This window comes from Mastigoproctus giganteus, chromosome 1, assembly GCF_048544385.1.
Source record: "Mastigoproctus giganteus isolate SK-2022 chromosome 1, ASM4854438v1, whole genome shotgun sequence".
Taxonomy (NCBI): domain Eukaryota; kingdom Metazoa; phylum Arthropoda; class Arachnida; order Uropygi; family Thelyphonidae; genus Mastigoproctus; species Mastigoproctus giganteus.
The window spans coordinates 10889446-10913414 of NC_143575.1; the positions used below are offsets into that span (position 1 = coordinate 10889446).

Sequence of the window (23969 nt, forward strand, 5' to 3'; positions counted from 1 at the left end):
TAGGCTAAATTTCATTTCATGCCGTTTTTTTTTTTTTCTATACATTAAAATAAGTTTCCTCCTAGTGATATTTATTCAGCCAATGGGAAAGAGGGATGCAGGTTACGTGGTAATACGTAACAAATACTAAAATACGTAACAGAAGCTTGTTTTACTGTGGTAAAACAAGCTTCTGTTTTAGCGTGGTCATGCTAGATAAACCTCGTGCACGCGCTTTGTTTATCTAGTATGACCACGCGGTACCATTCTTGATTTCCATATTTATGTATTTATTTATTATAATTTATGTATTCATAGCTGAAGAAGAGACACACACAGTGTCAAAAGCTTCTGTATTTTATTTTATTTTATCAAAAGAAGCGAGCAGGGGGCAGGCCCCCTAGTTATTGTTATTATTGTTGTTGCTCTTATATTATTTTTCCCTGATTGGGGGATTCCACTCCGTGACGGGTACTGCTACCAAGTACACAGGGTGGTTGTAATGTCTGGTGTTACTGTCGGTCGAGGAACTCTCTGACTATCCTACAGGTGTTCAGGATTGCGACTTTCTGGAGTTCCTTGTAGGTGTTCTCTGGGAGACCTATTGCTGCTAGGCTGCTAGCAGCAATAATCATAATAATAATAATAATAATAATAATAATATTATTATTATTTCAATATTAAGCTATTCCCTTTGTTCAAAAATTTTGAATGTTTTTAAACATTCAAAATTTTTGAACAAAGGGAATAGCTTAATATTGGGACATTGGGATTTTTATCGTTTATGTAGGTCTCTCTATCGAAATATTTTTCTAAATATTTATAGAGTTAGTATTAATATTAGCAATGGCCACATGGTGCAAGGAAGCCTATGGCTTATGCTGCACCAACCAAAAAAAAATTTTAATTAAAAAATATATAAATAATAATAATAATAAAAAATAGGTTCGTGCACAGTAACACTTTTCCACTCTGCTAATTTATATTAAAGGTAATACAGGATGGGGAGAGAAAGTAAATCCATATTTACTTAAGATTAAGAGAGGAAGGTCAATCACGTCAATCTTACCATCAGTCTGTCAGTGGTGACCAATTTTCTTCCCCTACTGGTATTGTTTTGACTCCTAAGGTGCTTGATTGTAATGCGCAGACGCTACTATGCGTGGTTATGGGCAGCACTTGACAAAAATTTGAAAATGCGCAATGAAGTCAGAAACAATTCCCTTAGAGAGCGCTATGCAAAATGTATACTTTTGTAACAGATGAACGATGTCAAGTCTTTTGCAAACAGCTGCCTTCTCTTGAGACTGACTAACTCAGCCACGTTGTGAAAGAGACCCATAAAAATTCCTAACGTCATTGACGGAATTCGAACCCAGGCTTTTTCCACTTTGTGTGGAAGACAAAAATAGATAAACTAAAGATAGATAGTCTAAACTAAAGGTTATCAATAATTGTCAGCCCATTTCAAAGTCCACAGTGTTATTAATTTGAAGATGGCCACGGAAAACCATACCAAAAGCAAACGACAGTAAAAAGCAGTCTTCCAACGCAGCAGTTTCTCGTTATGAGACATTGCGAAACGTCCACTGCCTCAAGGAAGTAATGCAGTCAGTCTATGATTTCCCTGTACTGCCAACAGAAAGTCAGCAGTAGAAGGCAAATGTTTCCACTCCCAGTCAGGATGGTTAGTACGATTGATTCCAAATTATTATACTTTTCACATACTTAGATTTTGGTATATCTGTTCATATTAGTTGAGTGCTGATTGAGATGTTTTGTAGTCAGCAGTTTTCTAGAACCTACTACAGTGGTCAGTTTCCGGCAGTGTCCGCACTCTTCTACCGCTACCCTGCATGTCACACGTATACTCGCTGAATTACGACCATCTACCTAATATTGTGTTGGGCCACCGTTCGCACGGATAACAGTCGCTGTTCGCCTAGACATTGGCTCCACTGTCCTTGACATCAGACATCTGGAGTCAACTCCATTGACCCCAGATCTGTACGGTGTCTCCATACTCCTCACTTCCCTTTCCGAAAGGGAAAGGGAAGTGAGGCGTATGGACACAGATGTTCAATTGGATTGAGGTCAGGCCAATCAACACGGTGATATCTTCACTGTGTTCCTCGAACCACACGTGCACTATGTGGGCCCGATGGCAAGGGGCATTATCGTCTTGGAAGCTCTCATTGCTGTCTGGAAAAGATGCAACATGGCAGGGTGTCCTAAGAGCTGCCGGTAGACCTCACCAGTGAAATGTTGGTCCACACGTACCAGGGATTCTAGTTCTTGCCAGCAAAACATTCCCCATATTAAACAACCACCGTCACCTGCCTGAATGGTGGGCACCATGCACGACTGGTCCACAGACTCGTGTTGCTTGTGCCACATACGAAAGCGCTGTCCGCGTATTGCACCAGGTATTTGGACTCATTTGGCCAGCCAGCATACTCGTTTCCAAGTCCGTCAGTGTCCAGCCAGCGTGTTGTTAACACCACAGCACTCGCTGTCGACGATCAGTGGTGAGGAGAGGGTGTCTCTTGGGGCGTCTGCTGTAGAACTCCATACATCTGCGTGTGGGGAGCATCGACATTTGGGGTGTTGTTCTTGCATTCCCCATATTGTATTGAGATGTCAACTGTTGCACAGTGACCTGCAGTTGAGCCTGAATACGCGCTGCACCCTTCCCTCACCTTAAGATTATGCATTCCCCGTTCGACACCATTCTTTGTACACCTTAACCACAGTGGGCTGTGAGCAACCAACAAGACGTGCCGTTTACGATATGGAAGCAGCCGACGCACGAGCTCCCACAATCAGCTCTTTTGAAACTGTGATATGTGACATCTTCATTATGTCCCATAACTGCTACTTTATCACTCTGACTTGCACGGCTTTTTATACTGCGAGCTATGCGGCATAATCCATTACAGATGGGGTGGTCACAATTTAGTGATCACTGAGTATATGTAAAGCAAACCTCCATCCAGATCAGTCAGTCGGATTTATAAGTGTGCGAGCTAACGTTGATACATATGGAATTAGATGATCAAGCAAAAACAAATTAGGTGATCAAGACAAGTGGGGTCCCTGTATATGTGGCATTAAATGTGTAGCTTGGAACTCCTTCAAGAAAGTTTATGAACAACAACAGGGCACATAACTATAAAATCTTATTGAGAATTTATATCAAACCTACGAGAATCTTGGTTGCAATATGTCTTAAAATGCGCTTCCTCCATTTCCATTTAGACTTTTTCCCCCTTGGACAAGTTAGGGATGAACATGGGGAACGTTTATATTAAGATGTACCAAGGAAAGTAGAAGTGAAGAGCAACTTGTTGGTGGACATCAGAGAGGCCGTCATCATTATAAAAGAAAAAGCAAAAAAACAAAATAATAATAATGATTGACCATAATTTTACTTTGTTTATCATAGTACTTGTTAAAATTTCTTTAAAATTTTCAATAAGCTAACATGCGTTCCTCTCTGAACCTGCGATTCAGAGAGGAATCGCTTGTTAGGCAGTATCTGATTTCAAATATGGATTCGGCTCATCAAAATCCACGAGGTATACCATATTTCGGGATTTAAAAAAAAATCGAAAAGTTAAAATTTATTATTGCAAACTCTTCTAATAAACAGTGACATATACTTGATGCAGTTAGTATTCCATTATAGAAAGAAATTAAATATACTTGTAATTCCTCTTAGTCAAGAGTACCAGTTCCGTATTGCTTTCAATCGTGTTATCCAAGCAAGTAAACCATTTACAATAATATCTGGAATTGACAAAAACAATCTGTTAGTGTTGGCAAGATTTAGGCAAACAGCAGTCTTTTCTCAACTACCACTTCCAAGCTCTGACCTTGTAGGGATATTCTCCAACGGCGAATTCGCTTTCTGCATCCCCACCCACATAATCAGCATTAGATTAATTCCACTTTCTTACGAATTGTTTGTCAGGCGATACGTCTAATATAATATTGCTTCTCGTAGTGCATCGAATGATTCTAGAGCAGAGGTTCTCAAGGTGTGCTGCGCCCTCCCCCTGGGTGGCACACTTAGGCTGTGATTTTATACAAATCACAGCCTATGTGATTTGTAATGGGAAAAGAAATGATAATTTCCGGATTTCTCTTGGTCCGATGTTAATGTAATTTGAGATGGCTCGAACAATCTTTTTAAAAGAGCCAAATATGTAATTTTAAGAAAATTCAGTCAGTGGGATTTGAGTTATTACATGCGGACGGACGGACATCGTGAAGAGGCGCTTTACTCATATACGAGATAACGCGCCTAAAAAGATCAATTTCGATTAAATTGAGCTTTTTTTTTTTTTTTCGATTAAACTAATCATCCAGTTTACAGGTCATGGTTTTGTAATTACAAAAAAAGTATCCCAAGAAGAGAAAGGCGGATAAAGAACTTTCTTAAAGAGAGTAGCTTAAATTCTCCTTCTCTTTCTTCCAGTCCTGATAACTTCAGATTTGTATGCCCTGCTAACTTTCAATTTTCCTCGCCGTAGACAGGTGGGCCTAACTCGAGTGAATTATCGCTATCCTGCATTTTTTTAATGGTTACGTTCCATTTTTGCTTTGAAACGATCAGTAGAGAAGATCTCAGTAATTCATATATCTTAAGAAAGTAGGTCTTATGTGTTGTTATCATCATGCCGGAATTCGCTCTAATATCGTCGGATTCTATCGAATACATGACCTATATAGACATCCATTTGTCATGCCTGGGCCGAGGCTAAAAGAATAAGAAACTCTACATCCTTTAAGAAAGTTACGGTAATAGTGTGGAAGTATTCTAAATGTTTAAAAAGATAGCCAAGAGCCATTAGCTCCTCCTCCATAACTGATTAATTATCCTTGTCTTAAAAAAAAAAAAAATGTCAGCACAAACTAAGTGTCACTTTAAGCAGAGAAAAATCTTAAAGCTTCAGTGGTTAATTACCATGTACAAGTTTAAACAATTTGTACAGAGTGCTCCAGATATCTGGTTAGCTCCTAATTAATTGGCAGCAACATAAGCAAAAGACAGTTAAGATGACATATAATTTCAAAGTATTTTCTAGAAACTTGTGGAGAAACATGGTTAACTGTAACTTAACCATGTTTTCTATTATTTTTTGTGTCTTCAAAACTTTTTTTTGGGCGTGTATACACTAGTAATTAACAATTATCCAAGAGATGTTAAACACGCCAATTATCACAGTATTCTTATATTGCACAGTTCTTTAATGGAATATAGCAATTTGACCACTTTTTTTTTTAAAGATTTACGTGTATGATAAAGTTATATAAGGTGGAGGAGGGGAGGGAGCAGTGACTAAAAGTTAAATGGCATACTTAACTTGCTTTTCAAGGTTAGAACTGACCGACATTTTCCATCAACCTTGGGGAGACCAACAGCGTATCCTTTATCTGAAACAGGAAGTTTCGCAAACAAACAATGTACTGTAACAAGCAAGACACTCCGAATCTCAACTGCGCACATCTCTAGGAGGTGGCGCCAGGCTGTTAATTCTTTGACAGGACTAGCCTTTAGCGAAAACACCAAATTAAAGTCTTTCATGCGAACAGCATAGGAGAATCCCGTTTTCTCTGCAAGAATCGTGCTGTCTTTTTAACATCTTTATACTGATAAAGAGAACAGGATGTGCGATGTGTAGCGATGTAGAGAAAGAACAGCAGAGTTTAGTATTTTAGGAGCATCAGGGTGGAGGAACTCCTGGTTTTCCCTTTAAATGTTTTACTGTATAAGATGTACATTACTGAATGTACATTAAATCCCAGTGGCCCATGTTGGATGTGAACAAATCTGTTTGATGGATTTCACCGCTGTTTCTCCATCCAATGTGCATTCTGTTGCTATGGTTACCCATCGAGGGATGCAGCGTATGTTATCAGGCAGATGCTAATGCAGCATGAAACAATCAGAAGTCCCTTCTCTTAATCAAAAACACAACTCTGGTGGCCGGGGAAAGTCTTCAAGGCCTGATTTTACTGCCCCCTTTCTCATTTACCCAGTCCAGCACTGAGTTTGGACTAAACTGCCATCTTTCTTAAAAATATTAATTTATTCTTGGCATTTCCCCTCGTTGGTAACAAAGGAAATCGATGACAGTTTCATTATTTTTAATAGCAATTAAAGAACTGGTTATCTAATTAGGATGCACGGAACTTACTGAATGTCAAAGTTCAAATCCCAAAGAACTCGCCGCGAACAAAGCTCCGGAATTTTTCGGATACACTAACAAATATTCGCCATATTAATTAAGTGTTCGCTGTATACCACTTTAGAACAGTTTAAAGCACGCTCATTTATTAAAATTATCTATAATGGTTACTACAAATGAGGATAACTTTGAAAGTTTGTTGTGGTGAAAGCACAATAATTTAACATGCAGTACAGGAACTCCAAAAGTTTAATTTACGATATTAATAAAATATTCTTTTTTCCATATTATTCGTATCCTGTAGATTCCAGAATGCATTAAACATGGTTGCTAGTGGAAAAGCGTCTTGTGTGCTTTCATTTCATAAGGATAGGATTATTAATTTATCAGAACATTTTGAATTTGTATTGAATTCAAACTTCAGTACTTGTGCCCCCTGGCACGAGTACTCCAGTTAGTAAATAAATACATAATACGAACAGGAAAGAAATGAATGGCAAATAACATGCAGATGGTGTTCCCAGACCATCGTGAGTCTCTAGATTAGCAGGAAAAGTACGCCCAAGGGCTACAACCTCACTTCGTCCGTTGTCTGTTTTAGATTACGTAGTTTCCATATAGATTCGCTATCAAATATTTTATCTTGAATATCTATAGAAGAGATTAAAATACTTATACTGTCATTTGTGTTCTTTTTTCTTTCTCTTTTATAAACAATTCGAGCTCAGCAATTCGTTATCACATATTTAAAGCTTCGATTGAAATGCTCAACCCACAACAGCTCGGTACACTTGTGCCATTTGTTTAAGATGTGCATTCTTGTGCGTACATGACAATAATGTACATCTTAAACAAATGAGATCACTATTTGCTTCATTCTCTGTACGTTAAATATTAATTTAAAAATATGCTTATAATTAAAAGAACCTTGCAATGTATAGAATCAAAGAAAAACAATTTTAATTATACTGACGTTTCAAGGTGTATTGCAAGTCTTTTTCATCAGAGTTACTGAGCTCGGACACGTCAACTAATTGTTTTACTAGTTGATAATTCCCTACCTGATGTTATTTATAAATCATATTAGACTGTTTATCTACACTTGACTATTGGTTATCAGTGCGTGGATTATCCGGTTTATAGTGATTCCTATTAGGCGTTCTATTTCAGTATACTTTTTAACTGCTCGCTAACACATAATTCTTGTTGCTTGTTTTTTTTTATCAAAATATAAAGGAATTGTATTGACCCTGCAACTGAAAAATCAAGATAATTATGAACAGTTAGGACTGGAGTCACTTTGAGTGAGCAGGGGTCGAAATGGAAAATTTTACGTGTGACGAACCAGAATGGCATTCCGGTGCGATCAGTACCATTCCAAGCTCTGGTGCCAAGGCAAATCAGATCACTAAGCAGCAGAAAATGCATCAGTGGTCCTTGGGTGCAAAAATCCGCAAGGATCTGTGTAATTTAGAGTAAAAAAATAAGAAAAAAAAATATATATACTAGTGTGCAAAACTTAAGGACCAGTCAGGTTTTCACCTGTATCTTCTCATAGGAGTTGTCTGGATATGGGAAAAGCATACCAAAGGAACCTCGTGAGGTACAGAAATGATGAAGGAAACAACACCGACACAACAACAGAAACAAAACGGTACAGCGGGACTTTATTCAAAAATGGCAACATAGCACTGGCTGCCATGATACAGATGCATCACTGCCAAAGATGGAACAAAGGGAACAGGTGGTCCCCAGTACAGATATGGCCACCCCTAATTTCGATGCAGGCTTTGCACCGCCTGTCCATACTTAGAACAATGTTGTTGATATAAGTTCTTGCGGTAACATCGTCCATTCCTCTGTCAGCGCCATCTTCAGTGGTGCACATTTTCTGGTGGGTGTGGACGTGCCGCTAGGCGTCTCCGCAGATCGTCCCATATGTGTTCGATGGGATTTAGATTGGTGGAACGGGAAAGCAAATCCATACGAACAATGTCCTCACTTTCCAAAAGCATATCAATAGCTGTAGTGCGATGAGATGTGGTGGTATCATCCATAAACACGAACTTGGGGCCAATGGTACCTCGGAACAGATGCACACGGGGGAAGGATTACCTCAGTACAGTAGCGTGCACCGGTTACAGTACCGCCTTACAGTATCTGGCGTTGTGTACGTCCATCCAAGATAACGGCTCCCCAGACGAGAACACCTCGACCGCCATATCGATCCCTTTCAGTGATGTTTGCGGGGTGATACCGTGTGCCAACCTCTCGCCAGATTAGCTGGCGTCCAGAATCGTTGCTGAGACCCAAGGTACAGAAATCTACCCTCGTCAATAAAGAGTACCTTACCCCATTGCGCTGCTGTCCAGTCCTTGTGTTCGATGCAGCACTGTAAAAGGTGTCTCCGATGGGCAGGTGTTAAAGGGACACAGCGTACTAGCCGTCGGGCAAACAGTCCACCTTTGTGGAGTCGCCTGGCCACAGTAAACTGCGATATTATTCGTCTTGTGCAGCAGGTTTGCAATGGATCCCGCTGTCTGGTGTCGGTCCCTCTTGGCCTGTAGGTGCATATAGCGGTCATCATTGGGCGTTGTTTTTCGTAGACGGCCACCACTGGTCCTTCGAACAGCCGTACCTGTCGTTATGAAGGCCGACCACACACGTGAGACAATGCCATGGGCGATACCGAACTCTACAGCAACAATCCTCGCACTTCGATCTTCCTCGAGCTTCCCAATTATTCGACCCCGGGTAAAGTCATCCAGATGTTGTCTACTGGCCATTTCGTTGTCTATAGCACTGTATGAAACCAATCGAACTCTGTAACAATCGTGCCCACCATTCGGTAATTGCACATAACTGCTGCTTTTATCTGTTTATGTACTGTACAGCTTGTCACGAATATAGCCCTCTCATCACGATTCCAATTTTTGCATGTGCACCAGCTTTCTACTGAACAGCCACAGTTATGCAAATCGCCACAGGCTGTTTCGTTTGATTTTGTAGATGTAACCTTTAAAAATAGTGTTGGTCCTTAAGTTTTGCACACCAGTGTATATATAATACCAAAGAGTTAAAACCAGGAGAAATGGCGTAAAGATAAAAAATAAACTGGATATGGCAATTTGCACTGCTGTCTTGTTTTTTATCTGTCATGTTTATTACAATATATATATATATATATATATATATTTTTTTTTTTTTTTTTTTTTAATCGTTGTAGTTAATAACACATAAAAGTAGAAAAAGAAATCAACTGTATTTTTCACAAATCTTGGCTGTATTTTCGGAAATTTCTCTTAACTATTTTCGCTGTTACACTTCTTGCAAATCATTTCCTCTCTCTCTCTCAACAACTCCCATTACTTGGACTTGACGAATTGAAGTCACGTACCCATTCATAAATAAAGTTGTGCTACGCATTTTGTATACTAATCGGACATCTTCTTTTACATACACACACACAGCACAACACACTAGTATGATCGCCAACTATCTGGAATTGCTGAACCATTCCTGAGGGTCACAACGATCCTGAATTTGAAGTTGAAGCAGACGACCTTTTTTGGACCTCATAAACCAAACTTCTAGAACCATACATGGACTTCTTGGGGGCCTGGGATGATTGACTTTATGTGCTGTGATTTTGTTATAACAAAGTTAAATGTTTTGGTATCCCCCTTATGAGTAGGGGCCCCGATGCTTCGCATCCAGTGCACCCTCACCCCCTTTACACGATCGTCTTCACCTCGTACAGAGAGAGAGAGAGAGAGATGCAAACTTTTCGTAATACTATTATGCACAATAGCACACATAAATAATGGTAGAAAATAAAGGATTAATACATTACAGTTACGTGATTGGATATTCCAGACTGAAAGTTTCTGAGGTTCAGAAACTTTCAGTCTGGAATTCATAGGGCCTTATTATTTTGCTATTATTATATTTTTTTAAATTTTCATTTAAGTTATATTCAAAATATGAATCCATTTATTTTTATATGCATTTATATATTCTAAAAAATTGTATAAACATATTCTTAGTTTCTTGCAACTGTATTTATATCTTAGTATTTAAATATTTTAAAAGTATCATAATTAATGTGTTATGATATAATATCACATAATAAAAGTAAATAAGTGTAAGGATATTACTCACTGCCCTACTGAACGGAATTTTACTCCATCATCTGGACAAATTTTAAAAAATGTTTGGAAGAATTGAATTTGAGGACAGTATAAGATACTATGACAATCAGCACGTAGGTTGCACGCGATCCAAGAGTGTCGTGTGATCTTAAGCAACACGCACGGGTAATACAGTTTAAACTTTGAGTGCGATTACGTAATCGAAGTTTAAACCGTATCAACTGTGCATCATAGAAATAAAGTCACAGAAGCAGAAGCAAATCATGTTCCAAATTTATATATATATACACACAAGAGTGGCCAATCTGTTAGATACACCTATCTTTCCTTTAAATGGAACGCTTCTTCAGGCGTTCTATTTATTAATAGCATCACGTGCTCATACCATGTGATAAATGTGGGCGGGCAGTACATAGGGGCATTTCACATGTGGAATTCAGTGTGAGAATGGGCAACACGAAAGATTTAAGTTACTTTGAACGTGGCATAATGGTCGACGTCAGGTGTGTCGGTATGAGAATCTTGGGCCCTCGTGTCTATAGCACAGTTGGTATAATCATCGTCCTCCTCACACCAGGTGGAAAAGACCTGGGTTGAATCCCGTCAATAACTTTTTTATAGTTGTTTTTTTCACAACGTGGCTTAGTTAGTCGGTCTCAGGCGGGAGTTGCAAAGTTTTATCTCCTGGAGAACTCTGGTTTCTTGTCCAGCAAACGGAAAATCGACCAGAGAATACGCAATTTACAGACATAATATACATACAGCCCAATATGGTCTAAGTTGCTGATGCTCCTAAAACCCTACAATAACCAACCATGAGCATCTCGGAAACTGCGACCCTGCTGGAGTTTATGTACGACTGCATCTCAGATGTATCAAGAAGAGTCCAATAACCAAATAGCATTCAGCCAACGGCGATCCTATAATACGAAACAGCTCATTGATGTGAGAGGCCCATGGAGACTCATAAGGCTTGTTCGGGGTAAAAGGAAGGGTATTCAATCAAATAACAACCCATTACAACAGTGGTCACCAAAGAGGCATTTCAGAGCGCACAACTCGTCGTACCTTGTCACGAATATAGTATCGCAACCGAAGGCCGAACGAAGTTCCACTCCTGTCAGCAAATGTTGTTGTTGTTGTGGGGTTTTAGGAGCATCAGCGACTAAGGTCATATTTCCCCGTGTTTATTTATTGTAAATTGTGTGTGTGTGTGTGTGTGTGTGTGTGTGTGTGTGTGTGTGTGTGTGTGTGTGTGTGTGTGTGTTCTGGGGTCAATTTTCTATTTGCTGCACGAAAAATCCAAGTTTCCGGGAGAAAACACCATGCTACCCTCGCCTGAGGCTGACTAACTCAGCCACGTGAAAAAGGCCCATAAAAATTCCTCGTGTCACCGACAGGACCCGAATTCAGGTCTTTTCCACCCAGTGTGGGGAGGACAGCGATCCTACCAACTGTGCTGCCCACGAGGGCCTGTCAGCAAAAAAACAAAAAGGTACGATTAGCATTAGCTTAGGCATACGATGCAAGAAAGCAAGCTTATACAGCATCATCCAAAAAAAAAAAAAAAACACCTTCTCATTTCACCCATCCATTCATTCCAAATGTTTGTTTGGTTCTGCCTTGAATTTATTTAAACTGTCAATTTCTACAACGAGAGATGGATGTTTGTTCTAGCAATCAACCACTATTGGCTAAAGGCAAATTTCCGCATTTCTATTCGACAACTGTCTTTCCTTAATTTCAGTTTATGTCATGTCCCCTCAGGTTTGTATTGGACTCGGGAACATCAACACTGGACAGTGGAAGATTGGAAAATCTTTGTCCTAATCTGGTGAATATCAAATTCTACTGTTTCACGCTGATGGGAGGTACCTAATATGACAAAAACAGCATGGGTCCATGGATATATCCTTCCAAGTGTCAACATTGCAGGCTGATAGTGGCGATGTACTTTTGGAGTGGGGAGTTTTCATGGTACGCATTGTGTCCTTTGATACCGGTGAAGCAACATTTGGATACCACTGGTCATTTGAAATTTTTTTTCCAAGGCGTATCCCTGCATGTTTCATGGCTGCAGTGTGCCCATCTGTGAATTGGGTATTTCAACAGGAGAATGCGCCATGTTACAAGGCCGGAATTGTACAGAGCTTGTTCTAGGAACATGGGTGTGAATTCTGCCTACTGTGATAATCTTCCCAGTAACCCGAGCTCTTCGGAGTAGAGATTTGTAGCCATCCAATTTGCGATAACAGTGGGAACAAGTTGGGTCATCGTGGACCAGCATCCCTGTGGCACGCATGCAGCACCTCGTTGAGTCCATTCCATGAGTGTTCTAAGAACTAAAGGAGACCCATTCGCCATTAGATAGTGTACCTAATAAAGTTGCTACCCAGCGGATACCCATATATTACGCCCTGCCCTCCCTCGTACGCAACATTTTATGAACTTCAAAATGGCAGTTTCTAAAGTTGGTAACGTAACTAAGAAAGTCACATATATTCTCAACTTATAGTAGCAATACTGGTTGATCGATATAGCTACCGTATTTCTCGGACCATAAGACGCACAATATGATTTTGAAGATGGAACTGAGGGAGGGAGGAACATTGTAATTACAAACACTATATTCGATTTTTCTGATATTTGTATAACAAAAAAAACAAATAAAACTTAAGGAGGCAGTCTGACATACTTTTACAGAAGCTAGCTGTAATACTGCTCGGCTATCCTGTTTCCATGCTCTTTTTCATATTTGGTTACTAAGTTTCAGTCCTTATTATGAATGTTCTTCTGAAGGCAGTTCTTTAAATCCTGGAGAATTATACAGACTAATATGGTGGTTTCCAGTGCCCTCTATGCTGGTGTGTAGAAGTGTAGCTGCATACATTTTAAGGCTGGTTAATGGAAATGAAAACAAAATCCACAATAATTCACGAGATAAACCTCGCACCGATCAGACCCGAGTGAAAACTCTGTTAAAAATCCCTCTGGTAAGACTCGATTTCAGACCTTTTCAAATGGGTGCCAATTTCATTCCGATAACAGTATAACATTTTTTTCTATTTAATGGTTGATACTTGTTTCTTGCATAATTTTACCAACACAGTGAACCACTGTACAAAATTCTAAAATTTAATTTAAAGTGCAGATTCTAGCCTGTGGAATAGGGCCACCGTTTTCTTATCTTCTTGGCTGGCTACTACAATGTTCTTTTTGGTAAAGCTTATGAATTGATAGTAATTCAATTAGTATCATTCATATATCACCATCGTTACAGCGTTCGCCCTGATAATATGATTATCAGAAAACAAAAATGCTTTTCAGTGTTTACTGTGACTGGCAATTGAGAAGTATCAATTACTAACGGAACGATTATCTTCTTTGCAGTCAGTTCAGCATACAGAGAAACCTTTGGCGCTATAAGAATGGGGATAATATTAGGCCTTTTGTTTACAAAAGAAAACAGGTGTCTTATAGTCTAAAACATACGTTAATTGAACTGAACAGATAAAAATTAGAAACAAATGATATCGCCTATGTTTATTTTCCAATTAAGTATATGCTGAACGATCACAGATAAGAACAATTAGTAGTTAATAAATCAGTGTAACTTAAAAATTAAAAACGGCTGATTTGTTATTTACGATACACAAATTTTGAAAGTTTTTTGGGCTCCATTCTTAGAGGCAAAGAAGTGATAAGATGTATAGGCATTTGTGTAACTATCATACCATAAACCCCTGCACTGCGGTAGGGTAATGCCCAAAAGGAACCTAGGGGAGGCTTTTGGATTTTTGTGTCAAGTGAAAAATACTAGAAGTACATGGATATATTTTAAAAAATGTTTGTAATGAGTGCTTTTTTATATTAGAAGTACTAATACCGAATTTTTTTCTATTTTTTTCCCTATCAGATGGTATTTGCGCTCTTTGTTGTCAGTTTTTTTTAATGCTGTTGTTTTTGTTGGTTTTAGACATATAACACTTACCCTATTACAAAAAATATTTTATTTTTTTAAGAATTATACTTTTCTATAGTGATATTCAAGTTGAGAAAGTTTGAGCCTTGTTGCAGATCACAGAAAGCCGCTTCGACTACAGTCCACCTAACGGATACCAAGTATGACGCAACTTCCGGTGGAAAGTATACCGATTCGAACATGTGCAAACAGTAATCGTCAGTTTGGTTTCACTCCACCGCTCTTGTCTAGCAAACGAAAACATAACGTGCAGCCACCCTCGAAAGGAAATTTCTAATTAAATAAAAAGAAATGGAGGGACTCACCGAAGCAACTGTCAAAGCGGTTCCCGTCTCTAATCCTCCTTGCAAGGTGAATCCCCAGGGTCGACCTCCTTTAATAACGATCTCAGCGCTCCCCAATTTCATTGCCATATTTTTCGAACGGCAATGTTAGGATAAACGGACACACACGATCCAGGGGTCAGCCGCTATCCACGGAGAGTGAACAAACATGATAGGCATCAGCAACACCTCAAACAGCCTCCACTCGGGTTATCGATGTACTTGGCACTGAACGCAAAAACCTGACTCGTGCCCACCTGTCGCATTCCTTCCTCACTTGCTGCCTCTTTCAACTTCTTAGTACACTTGGTACTGTCGTCTGCAACTTGCCATGACTGGTCGAGCGCGTGCTGTCTTCACGCTACCGCCACCTGGTAGGCGCAAAGAAAACCTTGTTAAGTATAGCTATGAAATGGATGACTTCATTTATTTATTTGAATTTCTTTCTTTCTTTTCTTTTTTTTTTTAAATAGCAATTGTGCGTAAAGTGTAAGAGTTGTGAAACGACAGTGTTTTCCATTTTCACTGTGTTTGCGTATTTCAAAGGATCTCACAAACGACTGTACGCAATAATTTAATAAATGAACTCAAACGTGTACTTCCTGTTATGTGAGTGAAAGAAACCGGTCTTCGGAATCATTTTAGCTATCGAATTTGAAAGTACAAACAAAATTAAAGAAATAAATGGTCAGAGACGAGATAAAGTTTTAGACGCGATAGAAAAAACCTGAATTTCTCAAATGTTCTAACGCTATATGGAAGTCATCTGGTATTGGTTACAAACTTGCATACCATTAGCCTTACTGCAACGATAGCCGAAATTATGCGAATGGTATTTGTGCCTGCCAGGAATACGTGCGCCTCTTCAAGTACTGTAGGCTATAAGGATCAAATGTGCTGCATCTGATTTGCTTGCCGGGAAAGGGAAAAAAAGTTTGCTTCAACCCTCCCTCCACTTGAAGCTCCTTTTTCTTTCTTTCTTTTTTGTTTCATAACAGTACCGTTTGGGAGGGGCACAAACCACAGTAGAATCAATATTTGCTTTTATTATTGGTTACGGAGTTAATAAACGAATTCTTTAAGAATGAACACTGCCACGGGTAACCTTAACTTATATGAGGTCATCCGCAGTTTTTATGAATTTTTGTACCTCCCTCTTCATGTTACATTTTATCCGAATTTCATGAGTGGGTTGAGTTGTTTTGGATTAGTGCCAAGCCAACGGAAGTTATGATGAGTCTGCTCTTAAATTTTATGTTTGGTCACCTCGTCTTCATGTTGCTTTTTTCTAAGGATTGTTTGTTTCTTTTGGGATTCGAACCAGTACATTTCCAAAGGGACGCGACGTGGGTGACCCTTCTTCTTCTCCCCAAAAAAGAGGACAGGGGACTATCAATGGTGGTTATGACAGAAATTGAAAATTACGCTCGAATTTTTAACAAGCTTTTGTATAATATACATACAAAAGAATAACCTCTTAATATCATAAAACACAGTAATTGTTCTAATTTAAGCAGTAGTCAGGCAATCTCCCCTCCACACTAGTTAAAAAATTGCCGCTAATTAAATTTTAGTGAGTATTTTGGAAGTGTATCCCTGAATTCGATTACCCCCCTCCCCCATTTCCGCGTGTCATGTAACACTATATCCAGTCAAAACGTTATGATCACTCACGTTTTATAGCAATCGGCTGTTTCTCCCTGCATGATGACAGACATGTCACGATGAGAACTGGTAAATGTGAAAGTGTAGATTAGTGGCATGCGGGCTATGCGAAGTATTTGATCAACATGAGCACGGGACGTCACCTGACAGACTTCAAAAATGGGATGATTGTCAGGTACCAGTTGAAGGGTGGTAGTATTATGGTAACTGCAAATCTTGTGGGCTGTTCGCAGAGTGCTGTAGTTAAGGCGTTCCAAGAGTGGATGAACAGTGGACAGCAGTCGCCATCCAGTGGCAGATGCACACGCTTCATCGGTCGTGATGAACGTAGGCTGATCCACCTTGTGCGCGTCGATAGACAAAAAACGCTGGAACCGCTGACCATGGATTTCAACCAGGGGACAACCAGCGGTGTTTTTAAGACCACAAACAAACGAAGCCTGCTCCGTATGGGCCTTCAGAGTAGGCGCCCGGTCAAGGTACCCATATTTATGGCCACCCATTGCCAACGACGCATAAAGTTTGCATCTGAACGGCCTCATTGGACTATTGGCAACTGGAAAAGAAAATTTCCTTTCCCGTTGAATCACGTTTCTGATATGCTGGTAGAGGCAGGGTACGGCGACAAACTCAGACAGGAATCACTACGATCTCCTGGTCTAATAGAAACAGATAGGCGAGGGCAGTGTTTTGGTATGTGGGATGTTTTGATGGGAATCTTTTGGAGTCCTCATCAGGGGCGGCTCGTTGGTAGGCCCTGAGGAACTGCAGCACCTCCAGCTTTTAAATCTAAATATAGTCAACGGAGTTATATGAAATTTTGTGGAGAACAATGCAATGCAATGAATATTTTTATTAACAGGCCCCGCATATAGTATACTCATCCTCTATTTCCAATAATCATTTCAATAATAAACGAATTAAAACAGAAGTCGTTTTAAACTTTGAATTTTAACCATAGGTGGAACTGTGCACTACACAATTCCACATTTTTGTCCCAGTGGTTGAGTCAGTTAGTTATTTGGTTTTTAGGAGCATTAGCAACTAAGGCCATATTGCTCCGGGATATGCGGTGATCATTCCCTGACCTTTCCGCATCCTCCGTATTTGGTGGTGACGGGATCGAACCCCGGTCTAATCAAGAAGCGTGTGCTACGCACTGCTGCTCCTTCCCACCTGGCTACAGAGGCGCCGAGTGGTTGAGTCAATGCCTAGTTGGCAGGTTGCCAATACACATTTTTTAGAGGTGATAAAACGAGTCAAAGGAACTGCAAAGTGAGCAGTGCCGATTTGAACAGTGCACTAAACTTGAATGAAAAAGTTATTAATCTATTTTCAACAAATGAAAGCCGAATGGATTTTGTTTTTAAATAAAATTTCGAGATTACCCAAGTCTGTTAATGGTAAGTGTCCAGCTAATGTTTTGTAGTATTTTTAACTTTCTTATTCTATTACCATCTATGTCTACATGTCTTATAACCAAGGCAATTTAATGTAATTTTAAAAAGCAGCACCCCCCTTCCCCTTACATCAGAGTCACAAGCAGCCACTGGTCCTCACATCCCTAGACCATACTCTGGATGGTTTGTTTGTTTGAGAAGTTTTCAGGCGCATGGGCGTCTATGGCCATAGTGCGGCATACTCTGAATGGTAAAAACTACCTATCCACTGTGGCTGACCAGATACACTCCTTAATGGTAACCGTCTTCATGGGTGTATTCTACTAGGATGATGCTCCCTGCCAGGTTGTCGTTATTGTTCGAGACTAGTTCACTGACCAAGAAAGTGACTCCCAGCTGCTGCTCATAGAACATCTCTGGGATAACGTGGATCGACAGATCTGGCGTTTGGATCCCCCTCCAGACTATCGCGGATCTAGAGGAACCAATGCTGGCAGTGGTACAACATACCTCATTCAACATTAAGAGGCCTTAAGGCCATGCCCTGCCATGTGGCGGGGGTGCTAGTGGCAAGAGGAGGACATAACCAATATTAGTTAGGCAATCATAATGTTTTGATTGGATAGTGTGTGTTCTCACGTTCTCTAGCTAATTTCCAAAGAAAATCTTAAGAAATCGAGGATATTACCGATTTAATCCATATGTTTATATTATAACTAGTTTATAGTAATAATATAAACTAGTTATAATAAACTTGATTGTTATATGTTTATATTATAACAATCAAGTTTGTAATATAATGTGTATTTTAATATACTCTATACATGTACTCAGTGATCATTGAGTGTATATAAGGTGAGTGATGGGTGCAGAGCATTGCACAGGCTCAACGGCAGGTCATTGTGCGACAGTTGACATTGCAGTACAATATGGGGAATGAAAGAGCAATATCCCAAATGAAAATACTTTTTATTTTAAGGCCACCCGAATAATGAAATTCATCTGCCGTGCCGTGTATCTTATGTCTGTCAATTGCGTGTGTTCTATGGGCGATTTGTCTGTTTTGCGGGACGAAAAACCCCAGTTTCTGAGGGGAAAACCTTGCTATCTACGACTGAGACCGACTAACTCATCCACGGAGTGAAAAAAGCCCATTAAAGTTACTCTCGTTATCGACGAGATTCGAGATCCCAAATGACAATGCGCTGCACACACTCATTCTCTCTTCACCGCCGATCATTGTCGACGGCGAATGCTGTGGTGTCAACAACATGCTTGTTAGACACTGGAGAACTGGAAATGAGTGTGTTGGTCGGATGAGTGCAAATACCTGGTACTTGATCTGGGCCTTTCTGAAGATAATCAATGTTTCTGTGGATAACAGAAGGCTGGGAACATTTAATCTCTTCTTGCACCATCTATCCTGACCTCCGCAGAAGGCTACTCATAGATCTTAACCTGACTACCATGCAACCTGTTAGCATTAGCATTAGAAGAGGCACATGATGCAAGAAAGCAAGCTTATGCAGCATCAGCCAAAAAAAAAAAAAAAAAAACCTCTCACATTTCACCCCTCCGTTCGTTTCAAATACCTGTCCAGCCCAGCCTTAAATTTATTTAGGCTATCAACTTGCACAACAAAGGATGGAAGTCTTTTCCACCAACCAACTACCCGCAGGCTAAAGGCAAACTTCCACACATCTATCCTACAACCGTTTTTCCTCGATCTGAATTTATTCCCTCTCAGGTGATTATTCTGAGCAAGAGAAAGAATCCCATCAGCATTGAGCATGCTCAAACTATTCAAGCCTTTATACACATCAATCAGATCACCTCGCAGGTGCCTAGTCTCCAGACACTGTAATTTGTAAAACTTAAGCCTTTCTTCTTAAGAGCAACCCTTTGTTCCTATTCACTAATCTTATTGCCCTTCTCTGTACTCGCTCCAACAGCTCTACATCCTTCTTAAAATGAGGCCTCCAGACCTGTATACAGTACTCAATGTGTGGCCTGACCATTGCCTTATACAAGGGAATAATCACCTCCTTATCCCTGCTAGAAAAATTCCTGTATATCATTGACAAGACACCATGAGCTACTCTTGCAGACCGTCTGCACTGCACTGCACTGCACAGAAAACTTCATATCTGCCTGCACAATTGCCCCAGGTCCTTTTCGTTTCTCTATACTACTGTCAGTGTAGTACCACAGAGTTGATACGTTACTGTTTCCCATATGTAGTACTTTACATTTGTCAATGTTAATCTTCATTTGCCACCTCTCAGCCCATCTGCGCAACTTTTCTAGATCCTGTTGCAGGAGCGTCTATCATTAGTGTCCTTAACCCTGCCAATCTTCATATCGTCTGCAAAATTGGACATTAAGCTTGATATATCATCATCAATATCATTTATAAACACAGAAAACAACAATGGACCCATCACTTAACCCTGAGGGACTTCACTAATAGCATTAGTCCACGATGAGCAGTGACCATTGATTACTACTGTCTTCTCCCACTCAACCATCCCTTTATCCATAGCAGCAATTTGCCTCCAATGCACTGCTCCAATTTTTCAGCAGTCTTCCATGTGCCACAGTATCAAAAGTCTTTCTAAGATCCAAATATATGATATCAAAGTTATTCCCTGCATCGTTCCTTTGTGACCACATCATAGTATCCAATCAAATTGGTCAGCAAGACTTTCCCTTAACAAAACCATGCCTAGATAATCCTGCAGTGCTTCTTTTCCCAGTGCCTCCATTAATTTTCCTGGAACAGAAGTTAAACTAATAGGTCTATAATTACTTGTGTTGCCCTTTGATCCTCCTTTGCGAATTGGGGTCACATTTGCACATCTCCAGTGCACTAATCAATTCTAAACATGCTTTCACAGCTTTTTCCACATTTGCTACTTCTCTTCAGGAGCTGATGCCAGGATAAGGCGAAGACGCCTTATACTGGTATCAATCCTCTATAAACCATCAAACAACGAGCTCCCAGTCATGTATGTATAATGTTCCAGCCTGCTTCTCTATGTCATCGCTTGAGGTATTCCCATTCTCCTTGCTAATCTGGATATTTCCTCCTCATCCAGGTGGGATTTAAGTGCAAACCTTGGCAAAATGCAAACTCGGGCTCGTCTCTTCTGAATAGCATGTACTGAAGACAAGCTCTCCGTAAGGATTTTTATGATATCACACTAACGCCTTCTGGGGTAGGATTAGAATTGTCTACCGGTAGTTCTTAGGAGACAATGTACACCCTGTCATGTTGCATTTTTTTCCCCTGGAAACAGAATCTCTAAGACGATAATGTGCAGTGTCATTTGGCCCACACTTTGCATGAGTTGTTTGAGAAATGCAGTCAAAATACCATCCATCTTATTTTGCCTCAAAATTCGCCTGACCTCAATCCAACTGAACGCCTATGGGATGTTTTGAAATGGAAAATGAGTCACATGGACACGCAACCGTTCTGTTCCGATACTGTAGTCAGATTGACTGTAGATCCCTACCGACGTCTTCAGATATCCGGTGGAGTCAATGCTTAGGCGAATATCGGCTGTTATCAGTGCAGTGGCCCAACACCATATTAGGTAGGCAGTCATTCTGTGATCACTTAGTGTATACACACACACAGGGTTCAGTATGTCAGCAGTGCTAATGAAGTCCTTGAACTTGATGCAACTTAGCTAGTTAACAAAGGTTAGATTCTGCATTACACTACTGTTATCGATGACATACTGAACCCTCCTGTCCCATAAATTTCAAACACTCCTGGGGCACTCCAATGCATGTATTGTGAGTTTCAAAAATTTATGACGTACGTTTGGCAATTACTACTCTAACCAGCCCCCTACTATCACCATTATTGAAAACAGTAATTTTCCATATTTGTTTTTTTGATAACGATATTCATTTTTAAACAGTTAATGTACACAGCTTGGTATGTTAATTATTTTTAAAATAATTTTCGGAAATAAACAAGAGCTCTTTGGCTTTTGCATCTGTTAAATCAACAGAGAATTTTTCCACAGCTAACAGTTTTCCGTCTATTAGAACGCATTCTATCTCAATATTCGTTCCCATTCATTGAACCCAAGGCCGAGACCTGTTATTCCCGGTTCTACGCCTTCGAAACAACTAATATCAAAATGACAATTAAAAATAGCTAATTGAACAGATACATTTTGTGCACTTAATAGCAGCTGCTGGAGATTTTAATTGGTAATTCCAAATTGAAAAAAATATATATATACACTGGTATTCAAAGAAAGCGCATCACCTAGGAATTTCACATTTTTAACCGTTTTTCGCGATGGTATGTGACAATGATTAGCATCACAAATAGAAATATAAACAAAAGATTTATTAATAGTTAAGGCAAAGCTAAGTAATATTTGACAGGTGCTCTCAAAATCTTTCAAAATGAGCATTTGCAACCTTTATACAATAGTTTTGGTAAACACGAAAATTATGGCTGAAATGTTATCAGAAGCCCTCAGTTTGCTTCAATTTATCATTTTAAATGGAAAACAAAATGAAAAGTTCACCAGGTGTAAACTAATATTTAGTTGAACCGCCTCTGTCCCTGATGACAGCAGCACACCATCAGGACACTGACAAGATCAATTTCTGAAGATAATCAACTGTTAGTTTTGTTCCAAACACGAATTATGGCTTCCTGAAGCTCACGAAGGATCTCTGGTTTCTTTCTGGCAAATACAGATTCCACATGATACCAACAGTCCTCTATAGGATTCAAATCAGAGCTGTTTCCTGGCCAGCTAAGAGTTGTAATGGACCGATCTTCCAACCATTTTTTCACCTGTAGCAAATGTAAACACATTACTGTCAAACCTGTAATGCAGAAATGAAGCTAAAGCAGCTACAGAAATGCCTACTTACACTTTTCGCCCAATGACTATGAGCAGTCGTCCTGAAAGAAGCAGTTACTTGGCAGGTTGAAATGGTTGGCAGCAATTTGCTTTCCAACATAACCTTTTATAAACTGCAGGTGCCCTGTTCCGGACGAGATACGAAATGCACCCCATATCATTTGGCTGGTGGTGAATTTCACTGTAGACACCATACAGTCTGGATGGCATTCATGTCTACAGCGAATTGTTTATCTCTCATCAGAACCCTGTAGGTTGAATTTCTACTCATCCGAGAAAATAACTGCCTTCCACTGCTCGGGGTCCATTTGACACGTTCCTTACACCAAATTAATTGGGCCTTTTTCATCTTAGGACAATGGGCTACAATTCCATTTTTTAAGAGGCATCTTCTGACTGTTACTGCACTTGCTACCATTCTTGTATGTTCTTCCCATTCTCTTTTCAGTTCAGAGGAAGCTTTATGGTTTTTATGGCATAAGCTCCCTAAAACGCGATCCTGTTTTGGCGTAGGGATCGTTTGCATCCGGTTCCTTTTTTCCCATCAGCAAAACCAGTATCTTGAATTTGGAAAGACATCTACTCACTGTCAACTTTTTACAAGACACTCTATAAGCAATATGACGGGAAGAACATCCTTCTTCCCACCAGCAACACGTAAAGCAACAATAGCACTCTTTCTTTGTGGCATCAACTGCATGTAACTCACCATCCCAACACAATATGCTTATATAGCTGAAAGTAACAGTGGATGCAATTACATCATCACCTACACATGGCCATGTCAATCTTATCGGATACAAACACTAAGAAATATTGCCGTATACTTATGTTATTCGGACGACAATTACAATTTTAAAGGGTAATGCACTTTAAATAAAAAAAATAAATGAACAAAATAAAATTACTACCTCTTTGACTCCCCCCTTGCACATGCATTTGTCCAGCCGACCTTTCAATTTTCCCAAACTGTCAGCCTCATAAACCTCTGGAGGAAACTTCTAGAAATATACAATTCACTGGTGGAAAGAAAACTTCGTACAATTTTGTATAAACCACTTCTACCATAATTTGAATGCATGTTCCCTAGTTCTTGAATCTTTAATAACAGTGAAAATTTATCCTATATTCATTTTACTGTCTCTTCTCAAAGTGTTATAGACACAACTTCTATTAGAATGAGCAGCGGCCTGGAGCGAGGAGTGCTGGGGGTTTCAGGGACTGATGGCAGTCATCACGAAACAAATAAATACATGGGCTATGTTAGAGTAATGAAGAGTAAGAACAGGTGCATGTACACCAATAATAGGAGTATAGTTAATAAATTGATGAATTTGAAGTGCTGGTCATCAAAGGCGGATATTGTTGGAATAT

General features: G+C 39.7%; 1 protein-coding gene across 1 annotated transcript in view; it reads right to left on the reverse strand.

Moving 5' to 3' along the window:
- LOC150090548 (uncharacterized) overlaps positions 1-14920 on the reverse strand; it is a 449422-nt gene extending 434502 nt beyond the window's left edge. The window contains exon 1 of the mRNA XM_090371399.1: positions 14612-14920. Within this exon, the coding sequence (XP_090227525.1) occupies positions 14612-14719 (108 nt within the window). The 5' untranslated portion in view covers positions 14720-14920. The remainder of the gene's footprint in view (positions 1-14611) is intronic.
- Between the last annotated feature and the right edge of the window lie 9049 nt (positions 14921-23969).